The sequence below is a fragment of the Bacillus rossius genome, chromosome 1 (assembly GCF_032445375.1).
Source record: "Bacillus rossius redtenbacheri isolate Brsri chromosome 1, Brsri_v3, whole genome shotgun sequence".
Taxonomy (NCBI): Eukaryota; Metazoa; Arthropoda; class Insecta; order Phasmatodea; family Bacillidae; genus Bacillus; species Bacillus rossius.
In genome coordinates this window covers 145,988,180-146,006,799 of record NC_086330.1, presented here as the reverse complement: position 1 = coordinate 146,006,799, position 18,620 = coordinate 145,988,180, and the positions used below count along the sequence as shown (strand labels likewise).

Genomic DNA, 18,620 nt, shown 5'->3' with positions numbered 1-18,620 from the left:
GGGACGTAGATAATCGGCAAAGTAATCGTTAAGATAATTGCCGATTACGATTAATCGGTAAGTACCCATAATCGCCGATTACGATTCATCGGTATCCGCATCGGTGCACCACTAATATATATATTACCATTATGGGACGGACAAAATCTGTTACGGTGCACTCACGTGCAGAGCAATACAAATCGCACCATTTCTATGTTAGTGACACTAACATATTTATGTGCAAAGCTTGCAACATCCGCATAAACTGGGAGAAGAATTAAAATTAATGCTATATGGCAAAATATAAATGCTACGAACAGCCATTATAAAAGCAATTTTCCAGTGCCTCTAGTTATTATATAAAAAAATTATGAAGCATGTACCGATTTGGGAAACTTACTTTATATTAATGAACATTGATGCATTGTCGCTACATTGGCATTAAATAAGGCATAAATTACAGATGTATTCTCAGAATATGCTAAAAAAAAAAAGCACATTTAGGATCTAGACTAGTAATATGAATCTTTTTTTTTTAATAACTTTACCGAGAAATCTGTTACTTAGTAATACAACAATAATGCTGACTTTCATCACAAGTTACGGTCGCACATGTAGTAATAACAATGAAATAATGAATGACAAAAATTAATACATTATACAATTATTATTTTAATCGCGATTCAATTTTAAATATTCTGATACACGTTCTATTTATGAATTTTTTTAGGACCAAGTTTGGTTTGTGTAGACTACCAACGTTAAAATATGTATTATCTGAGAATTCCATGATGGCCAACCAATGAATTTATTAGCCAATCATTTTGAGCAACACAAAAATAACTAATATTAATATAAAGAATTTTAATGGGTAAACTAGAGAAAACACCTCATCACTTTTAACTTCGGCCATATTAATCACTATGCTTTAGTGAGGCTTAATTTTAAGACGCACGACAATATTTCTAATGGCCTAAAATCATTGAAGCCAAGATGGCACCTTTCAGTGTGTATTAAATATTTCAGAAAACCGTTTATCTTCATTTGGGACTTTTAACAAATGTCAAGTTGGTAACTACAAAATATTGTTCTGCCGGATGTTGAATTTTGTTTTCCGATTTCCGTGGATACATGAATCACTGTACTCACAGATAATGCCTGAATGCCTTAAATCCACCAAGTCGGATTCTACAGCATTTTAAGTGACCAGATTCTTACGTAATCCTACAGTTAACCCAGAAATCAACATCCTCGAATACTGGAAAACTCAGTCTGCGTGTTCACCCAGGCTACATAAACTGTCCAAAAAATATTTGTGTTCACCACCTGCGACAGTGTTCTGAACGTTTGTTCAGCACTGCAGGAAACATATGTGACCAAAAATTGAATCGTCTTGATCCAGACCGTGTCAAAATCCTTGTTTTTTTAAATAAAAATTTAAAGGGTTAAATAATTCTGCATAATGTTTAATTTTTTCTCTTAACTTATAAATTATTTTATAATTAACCCTTGATATCTGGATTCGAAATCGAGGGGTGGATTCGAGGTACTGTTTGGGATTCAAATTCAAGATTAGGATTCGGGGAAAATGGGGATTCGACCCATCACTAGTTTTAATTAATTAAATTTGCAGGTATGATCGCTCAAGTTCAGTTCTCAGCGCACGTGTGTGTGTGTGCTCTTAATACTTAGTTGCTGCAGATTGCAGAAAATTGGATTGCTGCATTAAATTTTTAAAGAAAAATATAATTCCCAGAACATTTACATTAATGTCAGCTAGGAAACTAATCATCCCACGCATAAAACGTTACAGATCAAATATAAGTAGGCCTAGAGCATGAATGGAAAATTTTTAATTGTACATGTCTACACCTCCAACATAACCTAGAAGTGATAATTATATAGGATAGTGGCTTCTTCATAAAAATTGAGATAATTTGGAAAATGGTATTTCAAAAATTATAATTACGGTTGTTGTCAGCTCATCACCATTCCCCTGGACTTCATGACTCTGTGCTTTTATTAATTATTTCATAATCCATTTTTTTTTTTTTTTTTTTTTTAAAGAAATCAAAGAATATTAAATTTTCTCAAATATTCTTATTTTTTTTCCCCCCATGACTCTTCTGAATTACCTATCATGCTATGAAGTTATGCGAGTGCCTACAAATTCGCAATGGTCAGGGTAAAAAAAAAATTATAATATGTAGTAACATGCACTTCTCAATAAACAATTAAAGCAAGCAACATTTCTACATTTTTGAGTTATCAGAAGTTAAGGCTATAGAAAGAGGAAATACTTATAGTAAAACCTTTTTGTTGCGACCCCATTTATTGCGACCACCTCGATTTCGAGGAACCGTGAAAAAATTGCCGAAAATCCGAAGAAAATTGGACAGAAAATAAGTTTCTTGTGGTGAGTAGCGTGTTACTGCGTTTCTCTTGCCGAGCGCTGTACTGCCGTAGGCAGCGCATATCTAAAAATAGATACCACTTCCTGTCGACCGCTGTCAGCGTCCCTTTGCCGGCAGGGTGCAGATAAAGGTTTTTGTGGCAACTTGTTTAGGTTTAGCTTTTTGCGAGTGTCTAGTGTGGTACGCAGTTAAGGCAAAGAAAGCTACCTGCTGGATTTCTCTTGATTTTCATTACTATCGGTTGACAATACACAGCGACCGACTGGATGCATGCACGCCTCGACTTGTTTTAACTGCCGCAGCGATGTTTATTTTGACAGCTCAAGCAATTATCTTTTCCCGTGGGTTGATAGAAAAAGGTCACTTCACCCAGCATAAAAAAAAAGGCTACGCCACTTATTCCCCACGCACACGCAGGAAACACACTGGCTGCCGTCTGTCTCCCCCGCATTTATCTTTCTTCTAACATTCCACGTCTCACCACTCGCGCAAGCAATAACGAAGCAACCACGCATTGGGCCGTTTTATGCTTTGTTTGGTAACAGCAGCTTAATTTTATTTGGTATATTCCTTTTCATAGGACCCTTGCTATTAAAATACATTTATATTTAAGTTTGAAAGCTTGTAAATTCCTTGCCAGAGATGACTGAACTCGAACTTGGTGTGAAAAGTGACATATTTTGACCCCTCCCTCACTGCTTTGATACACCATTCATAATACAGTAGAATCCCACTGATGCGACCCCTCACAGTTCCCGGAAAAATGGACCTATAAATGGAATGGTTGCAATAGAGAATTCGGGCCAATTTCTCTCCTTCCCCCCCCCCCCCCTCCCATATTTTTAAAGGAAATGTCCCATTATTTTTCTGTTATTCGTACATGAAAATTATTGGAAGTATTAATGCCAACACAAAAATACGCTGTGTGTTAAAATTAACAGATTTCAATGATCTATCTTTTTATATATATATATATTTTTTTTTTTTCTTTCTGATTTCACATTTTGGTCAAAATGTCCAATTTTTTGACGGTTCCCGAGAATGTATTCGTTAAATCCGGGGTTCGTGACATTGGGGTTCTAGTGTATTTAACTACGGAAGGCAGAAAACGTACATGTAAACTAACCAGTAAAAATAAACAGTCTTTTGACATTTTTTCTTTAGAGGTGGCCTGTAGGGCGGCGGACTTGTCATGAAGGTTGAAGTGGGTTTAAAGCAAAGCCGTCTAGCATTGTGAGTGACAGCATCCTGCCATTGTACGGCTGGTTTGTTAGCGAGTAGCGGTTTTGCGAAGGGGGGGGGGGGGGGGGGTTGAAATGAACTGAAAATTTCGGAAATACTTGAACACAATGCATTATGCTCTTGAGTTCCCTGTCAATGGCTAGATTGAAGTTCATCACGGCCTGGTCTGTGGCCGGGCAACAACTGTACAGCCCAGCGGCATACGTGCGGACGTAAAAATATTTGGTCCTTTACACCCAATAGCATTAACTGAACCTGCCAAAGCTGATGTTTATACAATAGCTGAAGGTGTCTTTCCCCGTCGTATAGCTAACTGTATGCAGCGGTACATCTGTTGTTTACCGAGTTGAAGCATACTTCTGTGCATCATGCCGTACTTTTCTTTTTTCCTATCATAATTTTGTGCTAACTGAAATTTACTGGCGTGCTATTCAAGACAAGCAGTAAAATTAACATAGTGCTAAATGAATTCATGCAATTTGTAGATATTCTTAGTGAGGGATTGTCAAAACTTGTAAGAGTATCTACTCTGAACAATTTTGCCAACCCAGAAAGGATGATTCACTCCTCACAATCTCAAGTTTCCGTTTCTCTTCTTCTTGCTGTCAGCTCTCTCATTAATAATGTGCTTGGGAAAAGCAAGACAAGTGGTTGTTTGGGGATAGTGTTTTTATTTTTAATGTAAAAGTTTGCAAAATTCAATATCATAGAGCATCCTACTCTTAGATTGCAGCATTGAAGTAATTTGCACTTTTCTCTCTGTCAAATGCCATTAGCGTTGCCCTTGTCTCTTCATCCCCTTTTGCCATGTCATACAAATTTAAAATTGTGTTTTTTGAAACATCAAAATACACATCAGGCAATTTATATTTAGCATGCTTAATTGCATTTTTAGGAGCCAAAAATATTTTTAAAAAAGTAACCTGGTTTGAAAAAGGGCTTATTTTGACTTAATGCGATAGTGGTTGGGGTAGGTCAATCTGTCCCAAATGTTAATTTTTGATCCCTCGTTCCTTGTGGGGGGGCTTTCCGCCCACCCCATATTCCACATCCTTTTATGACCCTATTCCTCTTATGAAGTGTGGAGTTGTAACAACTGGGTTTTACTGTACTTTCAACTTGCAATATTAAATTGTTTTTAGGGATGGGGCGAATCCTGATTTCCTTGAATCCGAATCCTAACTCAAATCCTCGACTGGTATTGCCGAATCTCGAACCCAAACCCGAATCTTTTAACAGGTGATGTCCACATATCTAATGTGTGTGAGATGTATTCTGCTTGCTCTAAAAGTCCCTTGACTTTCTCACATGTAGTTTGGTACATTTCTGGTATAAGTGTATTTGCCAGAAATTTTCTCAAAACCATTGAATAACGAGGTTCCAGAAATGCAATAAGCTTTCTGAAGCCTTTGTTTTCTACAACAGACAGTGGCTGATTGTCTACACATATCATTTCTGCAATAAGCCTACCTATGTGTTTTCCTTTGCCATCTTTGCTTGAAAACTTACATTTTTGTCATGAATTGTGCTAGTGTGGGCTGTGTGAGTGAAGCTTCATTGTTTTGAGGTTCAGATAAGATTCTACTAAGCCCTGCAATTTCTCCTGAAACGGAAGATTCACTATTCTCCTGTTTATCAACAGCGATTTGGGCCGAGTGTAGTTTAAGATGTTTTCGTAACACACTTGTTGTACACGACTTTCCGCAGGATATTTTTGCACCACAAAACAGACATGCAGCTTTGGTGGTGTCGGATTTGTCGATAACAAAATGTTCCCATACGTCCGACATCTCTGATTGTGATTTACATCACGTAAATGACTTTAAATCACCATTCACAACGAAAGATAAACCACGTGTTACATGGAAATATTCAGTTCAGTAGAAAAAATTGCACACATAAAATCAATACCGATAACAAATAAATAAACAAACGGGACGAGGCGCCATTGTTCCGTGCCCAGTGTCACCAATACTTTGTGTGTGAATTGCGTGTTGTGAATATTGTTTTGTTTTAACTTCGTTTCTGTTGAAAGCTTTTCCGTTTGTGAACTATTTTATTTATTTATATTCTTGATTAAAACATTACAAAATAAAATTCTCATATGCTTAGAGAAAACGGAACAGTGTTTGATGAGTTCGAAGATAATGCAGCTGATGATGTGCCGCAGTCGTGAGTGGAAGTTTGGTGCTTGATTAGATTACGGCGCAAACGGTAAAAATCAATAATACTTTTGCATCACTGCTTGTATTTTGAAAAGTGGCAGATTTATTAATAAATTCGTAAACTGTTGTATGTAGGCAAAACATAATATCAACACAGCTTAGGCTGGGTACATTCTTGTTTATAACATCTGATGCCTTCCTAACCTCAAATATGTTGTGCTTTTACGGTTTCTTGTGTATATAAAGACAAAAAAAAAATTTTTTTTGGGAAATTTCAGTTTTAGCGCAGATTAGTGGTTAGCATTTTTTCTATAAATAACTAGAGGTCTGCGAGCCTAAGAATTTTACTTGTAGCCGAGCTCGAGCGAGCTCAAGGTTAGTAGAGAGAAGTTGCCTCGATCGCTTGCACATCGTTCTGCGCATCACGTCGCTTGCAGCCCCGGTTCGGCTTGCCAGCCCGTCCGCTCCTATCAGTTACTTAGTTTACAAGCACATCTGCTCGTAATGTGTCAAACTACAGCATAATGCTGGGAGAGTTATTGTTGTGAGGAGTTTAATTGAGAGTGCGTGTGTTATAAAATGTTAGTGTGGCTTATATCATAAGTGCACGGGTGCTTCGTTAATTATAACTAGCAGGCAAAATGTTAAGAACACGAATTTAAAGTGAATTTGTTTTGTTAGGCTAAACGCTGTTAAAAAGTTGTATTTAAATTTACAATGCCAGGTATGCGGTGTACAGTGGCTGTGTGTACAAATAGTTTGGTAAAAACAAATTCTTTACCTGAAACAAATCATATAAAATATCATCGATTCCCACGCGATGATCATCTGTTGAAAGTGTGGGTTCAGAAATGCCGACGTGATGGTGAGTGGAATCCAAAAACAGCTTACATATGTTCAGAGCACTTTACAGATGATGATTACGAGCGCGACTTGAGAGCTGAGTTGTTAAATACATGCGCTAAAAGCCGTCTTAAACCAAATGCTGTACCTTCATTAAAACTAGGAATTACAACACCTGTAGAAACATTGGAAAGTCGTGTGCGCCGAGAAGACCAAGTTAAATGCAGAGGAGAAAAAAAATGTTATGTAAATTAATTGTAGATTCGAATGAAAATGTAAGTGAGGAAGAAACATGTTCTTGTAGTCAGTTAAAGCATTCAAAGTCTTTTTCTAACAATGACTTGGTTGAAATGCTTAGGAAGGAAATCCAAATTCTTAAAGAAAATTTGTTTCTTGCTGAAAGAAAGTCAGTTTTAAATTTGGAAGTAATGAAAAAACTCAAAGAAAACGTATATATTAAAAACAAACAAAAAAACCGTTCTTCGTTAGAGTTCCGCATGCGGAATATTCTTTCAAGTGTTTTTTTTTTCCTCCCAAAAAATCAAATTGACTTATTACTTTCGTTGAAAAAAAGAGTAAACTGGACCAATGAGGAAATAGCTCTCGCTTTCACTTTGTGTTATTTCAGTAAGCGATGTTATTTATTTTTCAAACAGAAACTTAACTTCCCATATGCCTGTACTTTCAACTCTTCAACGATGGGCATCTTCATTTGACATGAGAAAAGGTATCCTAGTAAAACATGTTTGAACTTTTGAATGTAGCACGTTCTTCGTTGCTAGACTTCGAACGCATTGTTGTTCTTTGACGAAGTAAAAGTGAAGAAAACGCTCGAGTATGATGCAAAAGAGGATGAAACGATTACATAAAAAACTGTACTATTCGTGTTAGAAATTTATTTTTAAATCTAACTTCAGTTTATTTATATTGCAAACATTCCCAAAACGTTTTAATGAGCTATGGCTACTTTTATTAAACATTAAGAAATTGATATGCAATTATTTTAAATATTATAATCTTGCTGAGAAATAAATACAAATAAACCATTTTGTTTACTAGTTAGATATTATTAAAAATTCATGGATTCATCATTGATATTTTGAAAATTTTTACTGTCACTGAAAAAATATGTTGAAAAAAATAATTCAGCCTTGTTTTCAGTCACAGCATGTTGTCATTTGAAAAGCATATCAAAACGATTATAATTAACAGTAATCAACAAAGCATAAATGAAATACTATAATTATTGCGTATCAGACATGTGAAACGAGCCGAGCTGATAAGAGAAAGCCGTCAGTCAGCAGGTGTAGTATTACGGCTGGGAACGGCAGGGCTGCAGATGACGTCAGAGCGGAGTGTCGGGCTGTCTACAATGTTCTTATGGGATCGAGACAACCTCTCTCTATTAACCTTGGAGCAAGCTTACTTGAAAAATCTCGTACTTCGAGTGAGCTCGAGCTCGAGCTTTTGTGGTACAGTTACACTTTTGGGAAATTATTTTTATTTTAAACTTAGTATAATGTTTGAATAAAGTATTTAAATGTAGTGGGCATATTAATTTTGGGTAACTATTTACAGTGTGTGTTTACATTTTGCATTGCTAGAAAGAAAGAAGAAAAAACATTTTTTCCATTGAATCTTACCTGTTTCCATTGGTTCATTAGTAACTGATATCATCCAACTAACATAAGCACAGTTTACAAGTATATGTTTGTGTAAATGTAACATATCTTTGGAATAATTTCATCCTTTTCAATTTTTCTGTAGTCCTTACTAAGCTTCAACAAACTTAGCACCAAAAGTCATGTTGTTGAAAAGTACATTCACATTGTTTCAACATTTCCACTTTTCAGCACAATAATTCTGAGAGAGATTGTCATAGAGTATTAAATTCTGTTCTTTAATCTATCATGCAGAAAAAAAATTTGTTCTGCACGTTCAGGAGTTAAATTAGCTCTACGGTTGGAGGTAGTGCTTCCAGCAGAAGAGAAGCGTCTCGCTGGCAACCTGCGTGGCTGGAATGCTTTAGTAAAATTGCTTAACCTCAAAATTAGTGTCATAATTATCTGTAACTGGTCATTAAAGTTTAATCAATTGAAAGTAATAAAAATAGAAGTATTTTACTTAATTCAATTTACACTTGCAAAAAAAAACATACGCACAATAAACCTACATGGAAATTAGTCTTTTTCAATATCTGAAGTCTGAAATATGTTTACTCATGTCATCAAATGTAGAGCCGTACTGAAGAAGCCGATTTTGCCAATACACTAGAGTCCCGTTATAGCGAGGTGTCACGGTTCCGGGTTTGATCCTCGCTATAACCGTGTCCTCGCTATAACCGAATTGGACAGATTTTGCCCCCCAAAAAATAAAAATTAACCGAAAATAGAATATAAATTGTGTTTAAACCTGTATAATTGCATTCCTGCCAACTTTTACGGATTGTCCGTAAGTTTTACGGATTTTAATACTATTTTACGGTTTTACGGGCGTCTTTAATATCTTACGGATTTATTTTTGCGTGGGGGTTTATTACTTTTCATTGTACCGGCCATGTATACCAGCCAACTTTTACTGTACTGGCCATGTTACCGACGCACCGACGGAAGACGGAATGAAAACAAAACAAGAGATGGTAAGTTATTTGTATATGGTTTGGACTGGACGGTCTACTGTCGTTTTCCACTTACCGCAACGAAAAAGTGCTTCCTTAAACGGAGGAACGGACCACAATTGTGACATCAGCGCTACCTCCTTTGTCTGTTCCTTGTTCCTTATATTATAGCCAAAATGGCTGACTATTGTTCGTAGTTCCAATGTAGTGCTGTGCAACCGTTTTTTTTTACGTGGTGGGAACCATGAGTAAGCTAGCCAACAAGAAATATATTCAGACTTACCGTGCTGCGTATAACAACGAATTCCAGTGTATTCTGAAATCGCAAAAAGGAGAAAGTTTTGTGTTTTGCACAATGTGCCGGTGTGATTTTAGTATTGCTCATGGAGGTAGGTCCGACATAACTACACAAGTTAAGTGTCCTAAGCATAGGAAAAACGTGCTTTCCACAGTAATTCAGAATATGAGCGCATTTTCAATATGGTCAAAAAAACAGAACCCAATTTAGGTCCTCCATGTCATCTGAAACTTTGCAGTCTATTTCTGTGTTGAAATCAAGGAATTGTGTTTGTTATGAACAAAGGTTTACCTCAGATTTATTAGGTAAAGCAAATAAGGTACATTCAGTCTTAAAATTGCATCAAGGATGATAATCAGGAGATGACTGAAATATGTAACAAACATGTGATATAGCAAGGTATGTCTTTAAGTAATCTTGTTTAGTGAATACTATTGCTTTTGTTTTGTACTTGATCATTTTGCTTTTCATATGCATGCTGTGTAAATTGGCACATTCTGGATAGGTTTAGTTTCCCAGTACATTTACAATATTGACTGTATGAGGTTTTCATTCTAGACCATTGATATGCCCTTCATTTCATTAGCAAATTAGCAGAAACCAAATGGAATAGAAAAATAGAAAATAATTGCACATAAAGCATGTAAAAAATTGCCGCATTTGATTTACGATACATTTTCCCAATTTAAAAGTTTTCTTGATGACCAAACTAAAAAGTTGGCAGGTATGTAATTGGAAAATAACAGGTTATATTAACGAAATCTTAATTTCTGTGAGCAGATGTGTGAATTCTCTTTAAAACGATACCCCACAAGTACGGAAAAACGACACCCCACAAGTACGGATGCGATCACCGATTGAGTCATAATAACCAGAATACCCTACCACGCCACGTAAGAATAGCATCTCAGCCCGCAATCGATTACTCGACTTGGCCCGTGGCCGATGCAGCATTGTCCTATCTATTGTCGATGCGGGCTGTCTGCTGGCGGCCATGTTAATTCGGGATGTTGTTAACAGGCGGCGCTAGTGTAGCGCGACAATTTAATTCCTTACAAAAAAGCAGGAGTGCGGCAACGCACGTACGTCTCAAACGAAATAGTCGCTGAAAAATTTTCATTTAAAAAAACTTTTAACTGTTAACTTTATTAGAAAATAAATTTGACATTTAACGCAAACCATCACCACCCCCCTTCCCGGACAGATACCCCAACTACTGACCGAAACAAAAGTTACAAGAAAACTGTCCGAGCGATTCGGAAATAAATACTGTAGTGCCTACTATTTGTCAGATAGTAAGATAAATAACGTGACGTGTTTGTAAACGTGTCACGACTGAAATAATTCCAAACAAGTTTATAAATATTTGTGTATTATTAACGCGATCAATTAGGAACAAGTATAAAGACGGCTCAGACTTTTTTGGCCTAACATATTTCTAACCAATGTTATTATTCGTTAATGAAAATGTCCCAACAAATTAATTAAAAGCATTTATATTAAAGAAAAGTGCACATTGTTATGTTTAATGGCGGGAAAAAATAGATTTTGTCTATTTTCTAAATAATAAGAAATGCGTACAAGTATATGTATATTCAAAGGCTTGGTTTATTCGAGTCGGGCATACCTTGGCCTTGAAGCCAGCCAGTGATGCTGTGACTGTGAAGTCGCTGGCACGCCCTGAGTAGGGGCGTTTGGATGATAGCCGGCTTATCTTGTAGCGACGTAGTCAGAAACGAAACAAAGGGACTGCCTTCTTTGTAGCCTAGCGGTTGCATTACACACGTACATATCCCCAGCACGTTCAGTATTAGACTGAGTTCACAGGAATAGAATAATATTAATGAACAGATAACTAACGGAAGTTTGATAAAAGAAAGAAAGGCCGAGATTCTATTTTTAAAGCCACGCACTTAGGTGGCGACTGCAAGGCTGAAGAATGTGACAGGTGTCAACAGCAAGATGTCTAATGGCGAGCGAGAGGGGTGGAGATAAAGCAGACAAATAACCAAAGCGCGCTTCATGCGTTCACGCCGTAAATTCCTCAAAAAGACCTCGTTATAGCCGTGTTCTCGCTATTACCGTGCTCGCTATAACGGGCTTCTCCTGTATTTAGTTGAATCTGGATTTCTGCCGACTTCCGATACGCTTGTTAATTTTCGGCCGATATTACTGAAAAAACGAAAGAGACTGCCATAATCTAAAAATCCACGAGTACCATTTTCACTTTTCGTAGTAGTACTGCATTCTTTCAGATCGCATTATTTCTTAGCAACATGTGCCAACCGTACATATCAAAATTTAACATCCTTTTTTTCCAATAATGTTCTTTATTTTAATATGTCATAAATAAATAATACATTAACATCAGGGTAAATATTCATCTCGGTTGTTACGGTAACTATAGTGCAAATGTGGTAGCTATCATGCTTCTGTAGTAATTATGGTATCTACAAAGAATCTTTAGTTATTTTTATGGTAATTATCTAAAGACAACTATTGGGTTTTTACTGTAGTTATGGTACATCATCCATATTACTTCGTAAGTTGTTGTTCATTTGTCTTCTCTTCATATTTACGTGCGCCATTACTATTTGAGATAGGAACTTTCAGAACTTTATATCATACATTTAATGGCGTAAATGATGAGACCCCGGGCAATTTAAACGCTTTATACGGAAAAACCTAGCATGCGGGACCTCGTAAGCGAGTTTTACTGTATTTTTTTCCATAAATAGTCAAACACCGTCACAATGCTTTCCGGCCAAATAACCTGCTGCTGTTGAAGCTCGAAATTTTTGAGCCTAACAATTTTTTCGAGCTGAGCTCGAGCTTGAAGTAAGTACTCCGCTGGAGCTCGATTTTCGAGTACTCGCAGACCTCTATAAATAACCCATACAAGCAGTTTATGCATAATAAATAAAAAAACACTGAATCCTTTGACAAATCCTATATCAGACCTGCCGAAGCTTTGAATCCCTAGGATTCGGCGGATTCAGCGGATATTGGATTCGGTCGCCCCATCCCTAATTGTTTTTCATCAAATAAAATATTGGTTATTAAAATTTTATTACCAAACCTCTGCATCAGATATGGAGTCTTTGACTAGGGTTCAATACATAATAGTGGTGCACCGATATGACTTTACCGATTCCCGATTCGATTACCGATTATGAGAGCAATAATCGGCAGATACCGATTCAGTTACCGATTATAATGAAGAAATTTTTTTTTAAGTGTAATAATGCACACAAAATTTTTTATTCCCATGTGAATTTAATAACAAGATTAGGTAAAATTGAGAATACAGTTATAATAACAGTATAAAAATATATAAAATACACTATTAAGTCATTGCAAAGTGTAAATTAAATTAACTTCTATTTAAATATTTGTTATTGTAAACAACTAGAACTACAGTCTAATAATTGTAATTTACAATGGGTAAGTTTTTGTTGCAGAAAACTAGCATTATTATCGACTGTCACATAAGGTTGCATCAAGAAATTACCGTTTAACAATGTAAACATGCTGCTTTATTTTGTTCACTTGAGTTTATAGAAAAATGTTTCCACACTTCATTTTTTTTCTCCCTACTCGCCATCTCACTATAATTATATAGAAATGACTTAAAGCCAATTCTAGCACATGTTATTTTATTTATGTTGACTGAATATATAAAATTATAAATACTTTTTCACTTTTCACGTCACATAAAAATAACACAACAACGGATAATGTTACCAAAGACGCCCATAACGAGTTGGTAAAATGCAGTGATAAACTCTAGAAGGTATCGGGACCACGATTTTGAACAGCTACTACGACTCGAAAAGATCGATTCTCATAGAATCAACTGCAACTGCTTGTGGTATTTTGATTGTGTGCCATCTATTTTACGTCTCTGGCTATAGGTAATGAACAAGGCCACTAAACAAACAAAAGACGAAACGTAAATAAACGTGTAGGAAAAATGTATTTGTTATTGTTCGAGGCAATGAGATTTATTAAACTTAACGAAATATCTGTAATTATGATATGACGGAGTTAGATGAATTTTGTAATATATACAAATGTTACGGTATTTCGTCCTAAAATCTGTAACAAAATATTACACGGTACGCCGGGGCGTAAATAATAGGCAAAGTAATCGTTAAGATAATCGCCGATTATGATTAATCGGTAAGTACCCATAATCGCCGATTACGATTCATCTGTATCCGCATCGGTGCACCACTAATACATAATTTTATTTACAGTCTAGAAAGGTTAGTTTTGAACTTTAATTTTCTGGCGATTATTAAGAGAATTTTTTTAGCCACCCATTAAAACTTGATTTAAAATTCTTGTTATAAAAACTACTGCTTATGTGAGTGCATACCTCATTACTAATTATTACCACAATTCAATAAAACCCTGTCTTACAATCTTTAGTTGTTCCTTGGAATATGGCCAATTTTGGACTGGTTGACACACCCTGACCTCTATATGTCAAAATGTCATTTTCCGTACCATGTCCGTGTTCAGTTGATTCTGGCTGAAATGTTGACACAAACGTTTATTTTAATAGCAAATGTCTATATGTAAAAATGTCATTTTCCGCACCATGTCCGTGTTCAGTTGATTCTGGCTGAAATGTTGACACAAACGTTTATTTTAATAGCAAATGTGTACAATAGCTGTATTTTTTAACAAGTCCATGCGACATCCATAGCAACTTTTTATTTTCATTTACTTACTGAAAAATGTTTTACTTTTTAATAAGTGGTAAACTTGTTCGCTTTCTATTCATTTTACACAAATCAGAAATCATTATATTAAAAACAAGTGTAGATCAACAAAATCAAACCTTCAATAAACCCATTTGGGAAAACATTTTGTTATTTTTCTAAGATAGTTCGCCGAATCAAACAAAAAATTTAACAAATCTGAGTCAATTAACTTGTTATTAGTCTTCAACAAACTGTATACCATTTTCTCACTTACCACATCTTCAAGTTGCGCGAATTAATTTACTGCAATGTTAAATTTTACTGCAACTGTCTTGAAAAGTGCATCTGTAAATTTTAGTTAATGGCGAAAACGCCACAGGCAAAAAGAGTCGGGCATGATACCACAAAGTCTGCTTCAACTCGGTAAACAACAGTTGTACCTGGGCATACCATTACAGTCAAACCTCATTAATACGAATCCGCTTAGTACAAAATTCCCGTTTATGCGAAGTACTTTCACAGTCCCGGAAAATAAAGTATGATTTCCTATGTTATTCAGTACTTTTAATACGATATACGGTTAATATGAATTACGAAGTTGTTTTGATCTCTCAAGTAGCTTTTAATGTGTATGAGTAAACGGTTAATATGAATTTCATCGACAAAGTCTAAAGTAAATCGTCTTCATAACTATCTTGTAAACAAACGTTTCTCCAAAGATACTTGTATCTATCCTAAAGCGCAAAATGGTCGAAAAACAAGATGAAAAGTTCAACTCTAGTAGCGATGTTAGTAACTAAACTAGAAAAGATGCCATGTTGTAAACGGAAAACGAAAAGGAAAGAACTCTATACCTTATTAATATTAGTCGTCGGAAATGTACATACATAGAAGTTTAAACAATCTATGGACAAAAGTTCTGATATTTTCCATTGTTCACGCACGTGTATCTTAACCTCAATTTTGAGTGTTAGTTTTTTTGTAATATGACTGCGAAACGTAAACGCAACGAACTTACATTGCAAGTTAAAGTTAAAATTATCGAAGAAGTAGACAATGGAGAGAGAACGAAAACAGAAATTGCGAGAGAATTTAACATCCCGCAATCGTCGTTGTCGACAATACTAAAAAATCGTGAAAAAATTGAATCGGCTTTTGCGAGTTCGTGCAGATTTTCAACAAGAAAAAGAATGCGAGGCCCAAAACATCAAGAAATGGAAGCTACCTTGTTGCAGTGGTTTTAAGAAATGTGTGCAGCAAACTTGCCACTTTCTGGACCTATGATTCAGAAGAAGGCAGACTACCTAGCATTGAGGTTAGGAATTTCAGACTTCAAGTTGAGCAATGGTTGGCTACAACGGTTTAAGGATCGCAACAATCTTGTTGGCAAAACTATGTGTAGGGAGTCGGCAGCAGTAGATATGACCAAAGTTAAATGTGGTAAACAATGCCTATAAGAAAAAGATAGTGCAAACCAGAATTTTTTTTTTTTAAACCAAATGTTTGAATAGAAAATGTCTAACTAGCAAAAGCAAACGTAGAGGGAAGCATGTCTAAGAGCAAATGTTGTCGCTGTGGTTGGCTGCGGGGTGTACAGTTGGAGGGAAGACTTGCTTGGAGGAATAGAACCATTATCTGTGGAAGGAGGGTGAATAGGATCAGCCAAAGGGAAGGGGTGTCTGCTGTGCCACGTGCATTACAGTGCTTGCCAGGACAAATGCAGTGCAACATGTTTCAAACAAAATTTTGACAAAATTCTCAAATTATTGTCTTTTAATAAATTTTTCGTGGTTCCAGAAAAGGTGTTGTAATAGGGAGTAACAACTGTGTAACATATAATTGGTCAAATGAAATAGCCTTAATTCTTATCTACGACCTGAAAAGAAATAATGTTGGATTACAGTTCATATTGTATTTATTTCAGGTTTTAAAGGTTGTTGAAGGAAGCACCAAATCAAATTTAAGTAATGGTGATATTGCGACCAATGGAGATGCATCTCTTCAGAGTCAAGATGAAGATGATTCTGAATGGAAGGTGAGGTGTTATGTTTGCTGAGCTTGTTATTGTTACTGCTTTGATATTGCATCACTTTCCTAACTTACATGTGTATGTTAACATAAGAATAAAGTATAAAAATACAGGAACAAGTATTTTGAAATGGGCTAAATATAGCATTCATGCTGAAGAACATCAGTATTATTATTTGGGTGCTATAAATATATGTAATGGCAGTATACTTATGGTCCACTATCAAAAGTAGTTTAATATTTCTCTTGTTTACCAGTGGAAGTAGAAGTTACAAATATTTACCATGTTTATTCACAAGAAAGTTTGTAGTTATTGTATAAAATACTTTTGGTGTACTAATGGTATTGGGATTTTTACCCAGACTTGCAGCATTTTGAAAATTGTGGAAGTATCTTTTAAATTGCACTGTTGTTTGGTCATGTGCCTCAGGTGATGGGCCCCAAGAACAAAGGTTCCATCACTCGCAGAGCCGATTTTGGCCGCACGCCAATCTCTGATATCTTCAGAGGCCAGCTGCGCTCTCGAGTGCACCGTGCAGGCGACCACACCACGGACAGCGTTCAGCCTTTCTTCACGTTGCAGTTGGACATTGAGGTGTGTTTAGTTCGTAGCTTTGTGTGTTTGATTAGACGTGTTTGTGAAAACATTTAGCTTCTTTTTTTATACCAATTGTATGTGCTTGATTTTTCATAAAATGTGTGATAACTTAAGGTTGGTTTATCGTGCTGTTACTCAATGGACAAGGCATATCTGCCAACTTGTATGATTTTCCGTAATTTGTACGGAAAATAATTCATATTTGGATTGTACGGAAATTCGGAACATCTTACGATTTTTGTCTGTTCAAAAATGCAGTATAATATTTTAGTGCCCAAATAAATGTACCGTTTGAGCAGCATTTGTTATTGTTTAACAACATGGCGTCCACGATAATATGAGAATAATGGAGTCAGAAAAAAATTGTTCCGAAAAGAAAGTAATTTTTGTAAGTTTCGTTGGTACACAGCAGGCTGGATGGCAACCGATCTTGCTAATCTTTTGTGCGGAAGAATCATGAAAGTAATTTTTGTGAGTGTTGTTGGTACACAGCAGGTTGGCTGGAGACGACTGATAACGACTTAACAGTTTACGTATGAGTGCGGTAAATATTTTATAAGTTAACGCTTGTACGAAACGTAAGATAATATGATTTCATTATGGCTACGAGTAGTAAAAAACAATATGGACAGGTGTTTCGGTCATCTTACTCAAGAATTATTTCCTTTCATTACTAAGAGTGAAAAAGGCACTAATTGTGCGTTTTGTAGTGTTTGTCGTTGCGACATTGTTTCCCATGGTGGCAAGCACCATATTCCCTATCACGTCAAGAGCTTGAAACATGCAAATAACGCGAAGCTTGCAGAAGAAAACAAAAAAATCAGTAGTTACTTTTCCGTGAACCGTGACAGAGACGTGATTAGGGCGGAATGTTATTTTACAAGCTTTTTAGTGGAACATAACCTTCCATTCAGCGTCGCTGACCACGCCGGGCATTTGTTTGAAAAATGTTCCCAGGGTCTGATATCGCAAAAATGTACAGCTGTGGGCGCACTTAAACTGCAGCAATAGTAAAAGAAATGGCTTCCAATACTACTACTTCAATAGTAAAGTGCTTGCAAAGTGGCCCATATACACTAGCTACTGATGGAAGCAAGGACACAATAAGTTATATCCTCTCGTGGTAACTTACTACAACCCTGACTGCAGGTTAGTAACTACAGTAAAACCTTTTTGTTGCGACCCCATTTATTGCGACCACCTCTATATTACAACCCGATTTCGAGGAACCGTGGAAAAAATTGCCGAAAATCTGACAGAAAATAAGTTTCTTGTGGTGAGTAGCGTGTTACTGCGTTTCTCTTGCCGAGTGCAGACTTGTTTTAACTGCCACAGCGATGTTTATTTTGACGGCTCAAGCAATTATCTTTTCCCATGGGTTGATAGAAAAAGGTCGCTTCACAACTACGCCACTTATTCCCCACGCAGGAAACACACTGGCTGTCGTCTGTCTCCCTCGCATTTATCTTTCTTCTAACATTCCACGTCTCACCTCTCGCGCGAGCAATAACGAAGCGACTACACATTTGGCCGTTTTATGCTTTGTTTGGTGACAGCAGCTTGATTTTATTCGGTATATTCCTTTTCATAGGACCCTTGCTATTAAAATACATTTGTAGAATCCCGCCGATGCGACCCCCCTCTGATGCGTTCATTCCATTTATACGATCAATTTTGGAGGAACTGTGAAAAATTTGAGCAGAGAAAGTCGAAAATTTTAG

At 36.3% G+C, this 18,620-nt stretch overlaps 1 protein-coding gene across 2 annotated transcripts in view; it reads left to right on the top strand.

Moving 5' to 3' along the window:
* Positions 1–18,620, top strand: part of LOC134546252 (ubiquitin carboxyl-terminal hydrolase 10-like) — a 165,243-nt gene that overhangs the window by 89,357 nt on the left and 57,266 nt on the right. For both annotated transcript variants that reach the window (XM_063388947.1, XM_063388946.1), the window contains 2 exons: positions 16,198–16,308; positions 16,732–16,896. In XM_063388947.1, the coding sequence (XP_063245017.1) occupies positions 16,198–16,308; positions 16,732–16,896 (276 nt within the window). The remainder of the gene's footprint in view (positions 1–16,197; positions 16,309–16,731; positions 16,897–18,620) is intronic.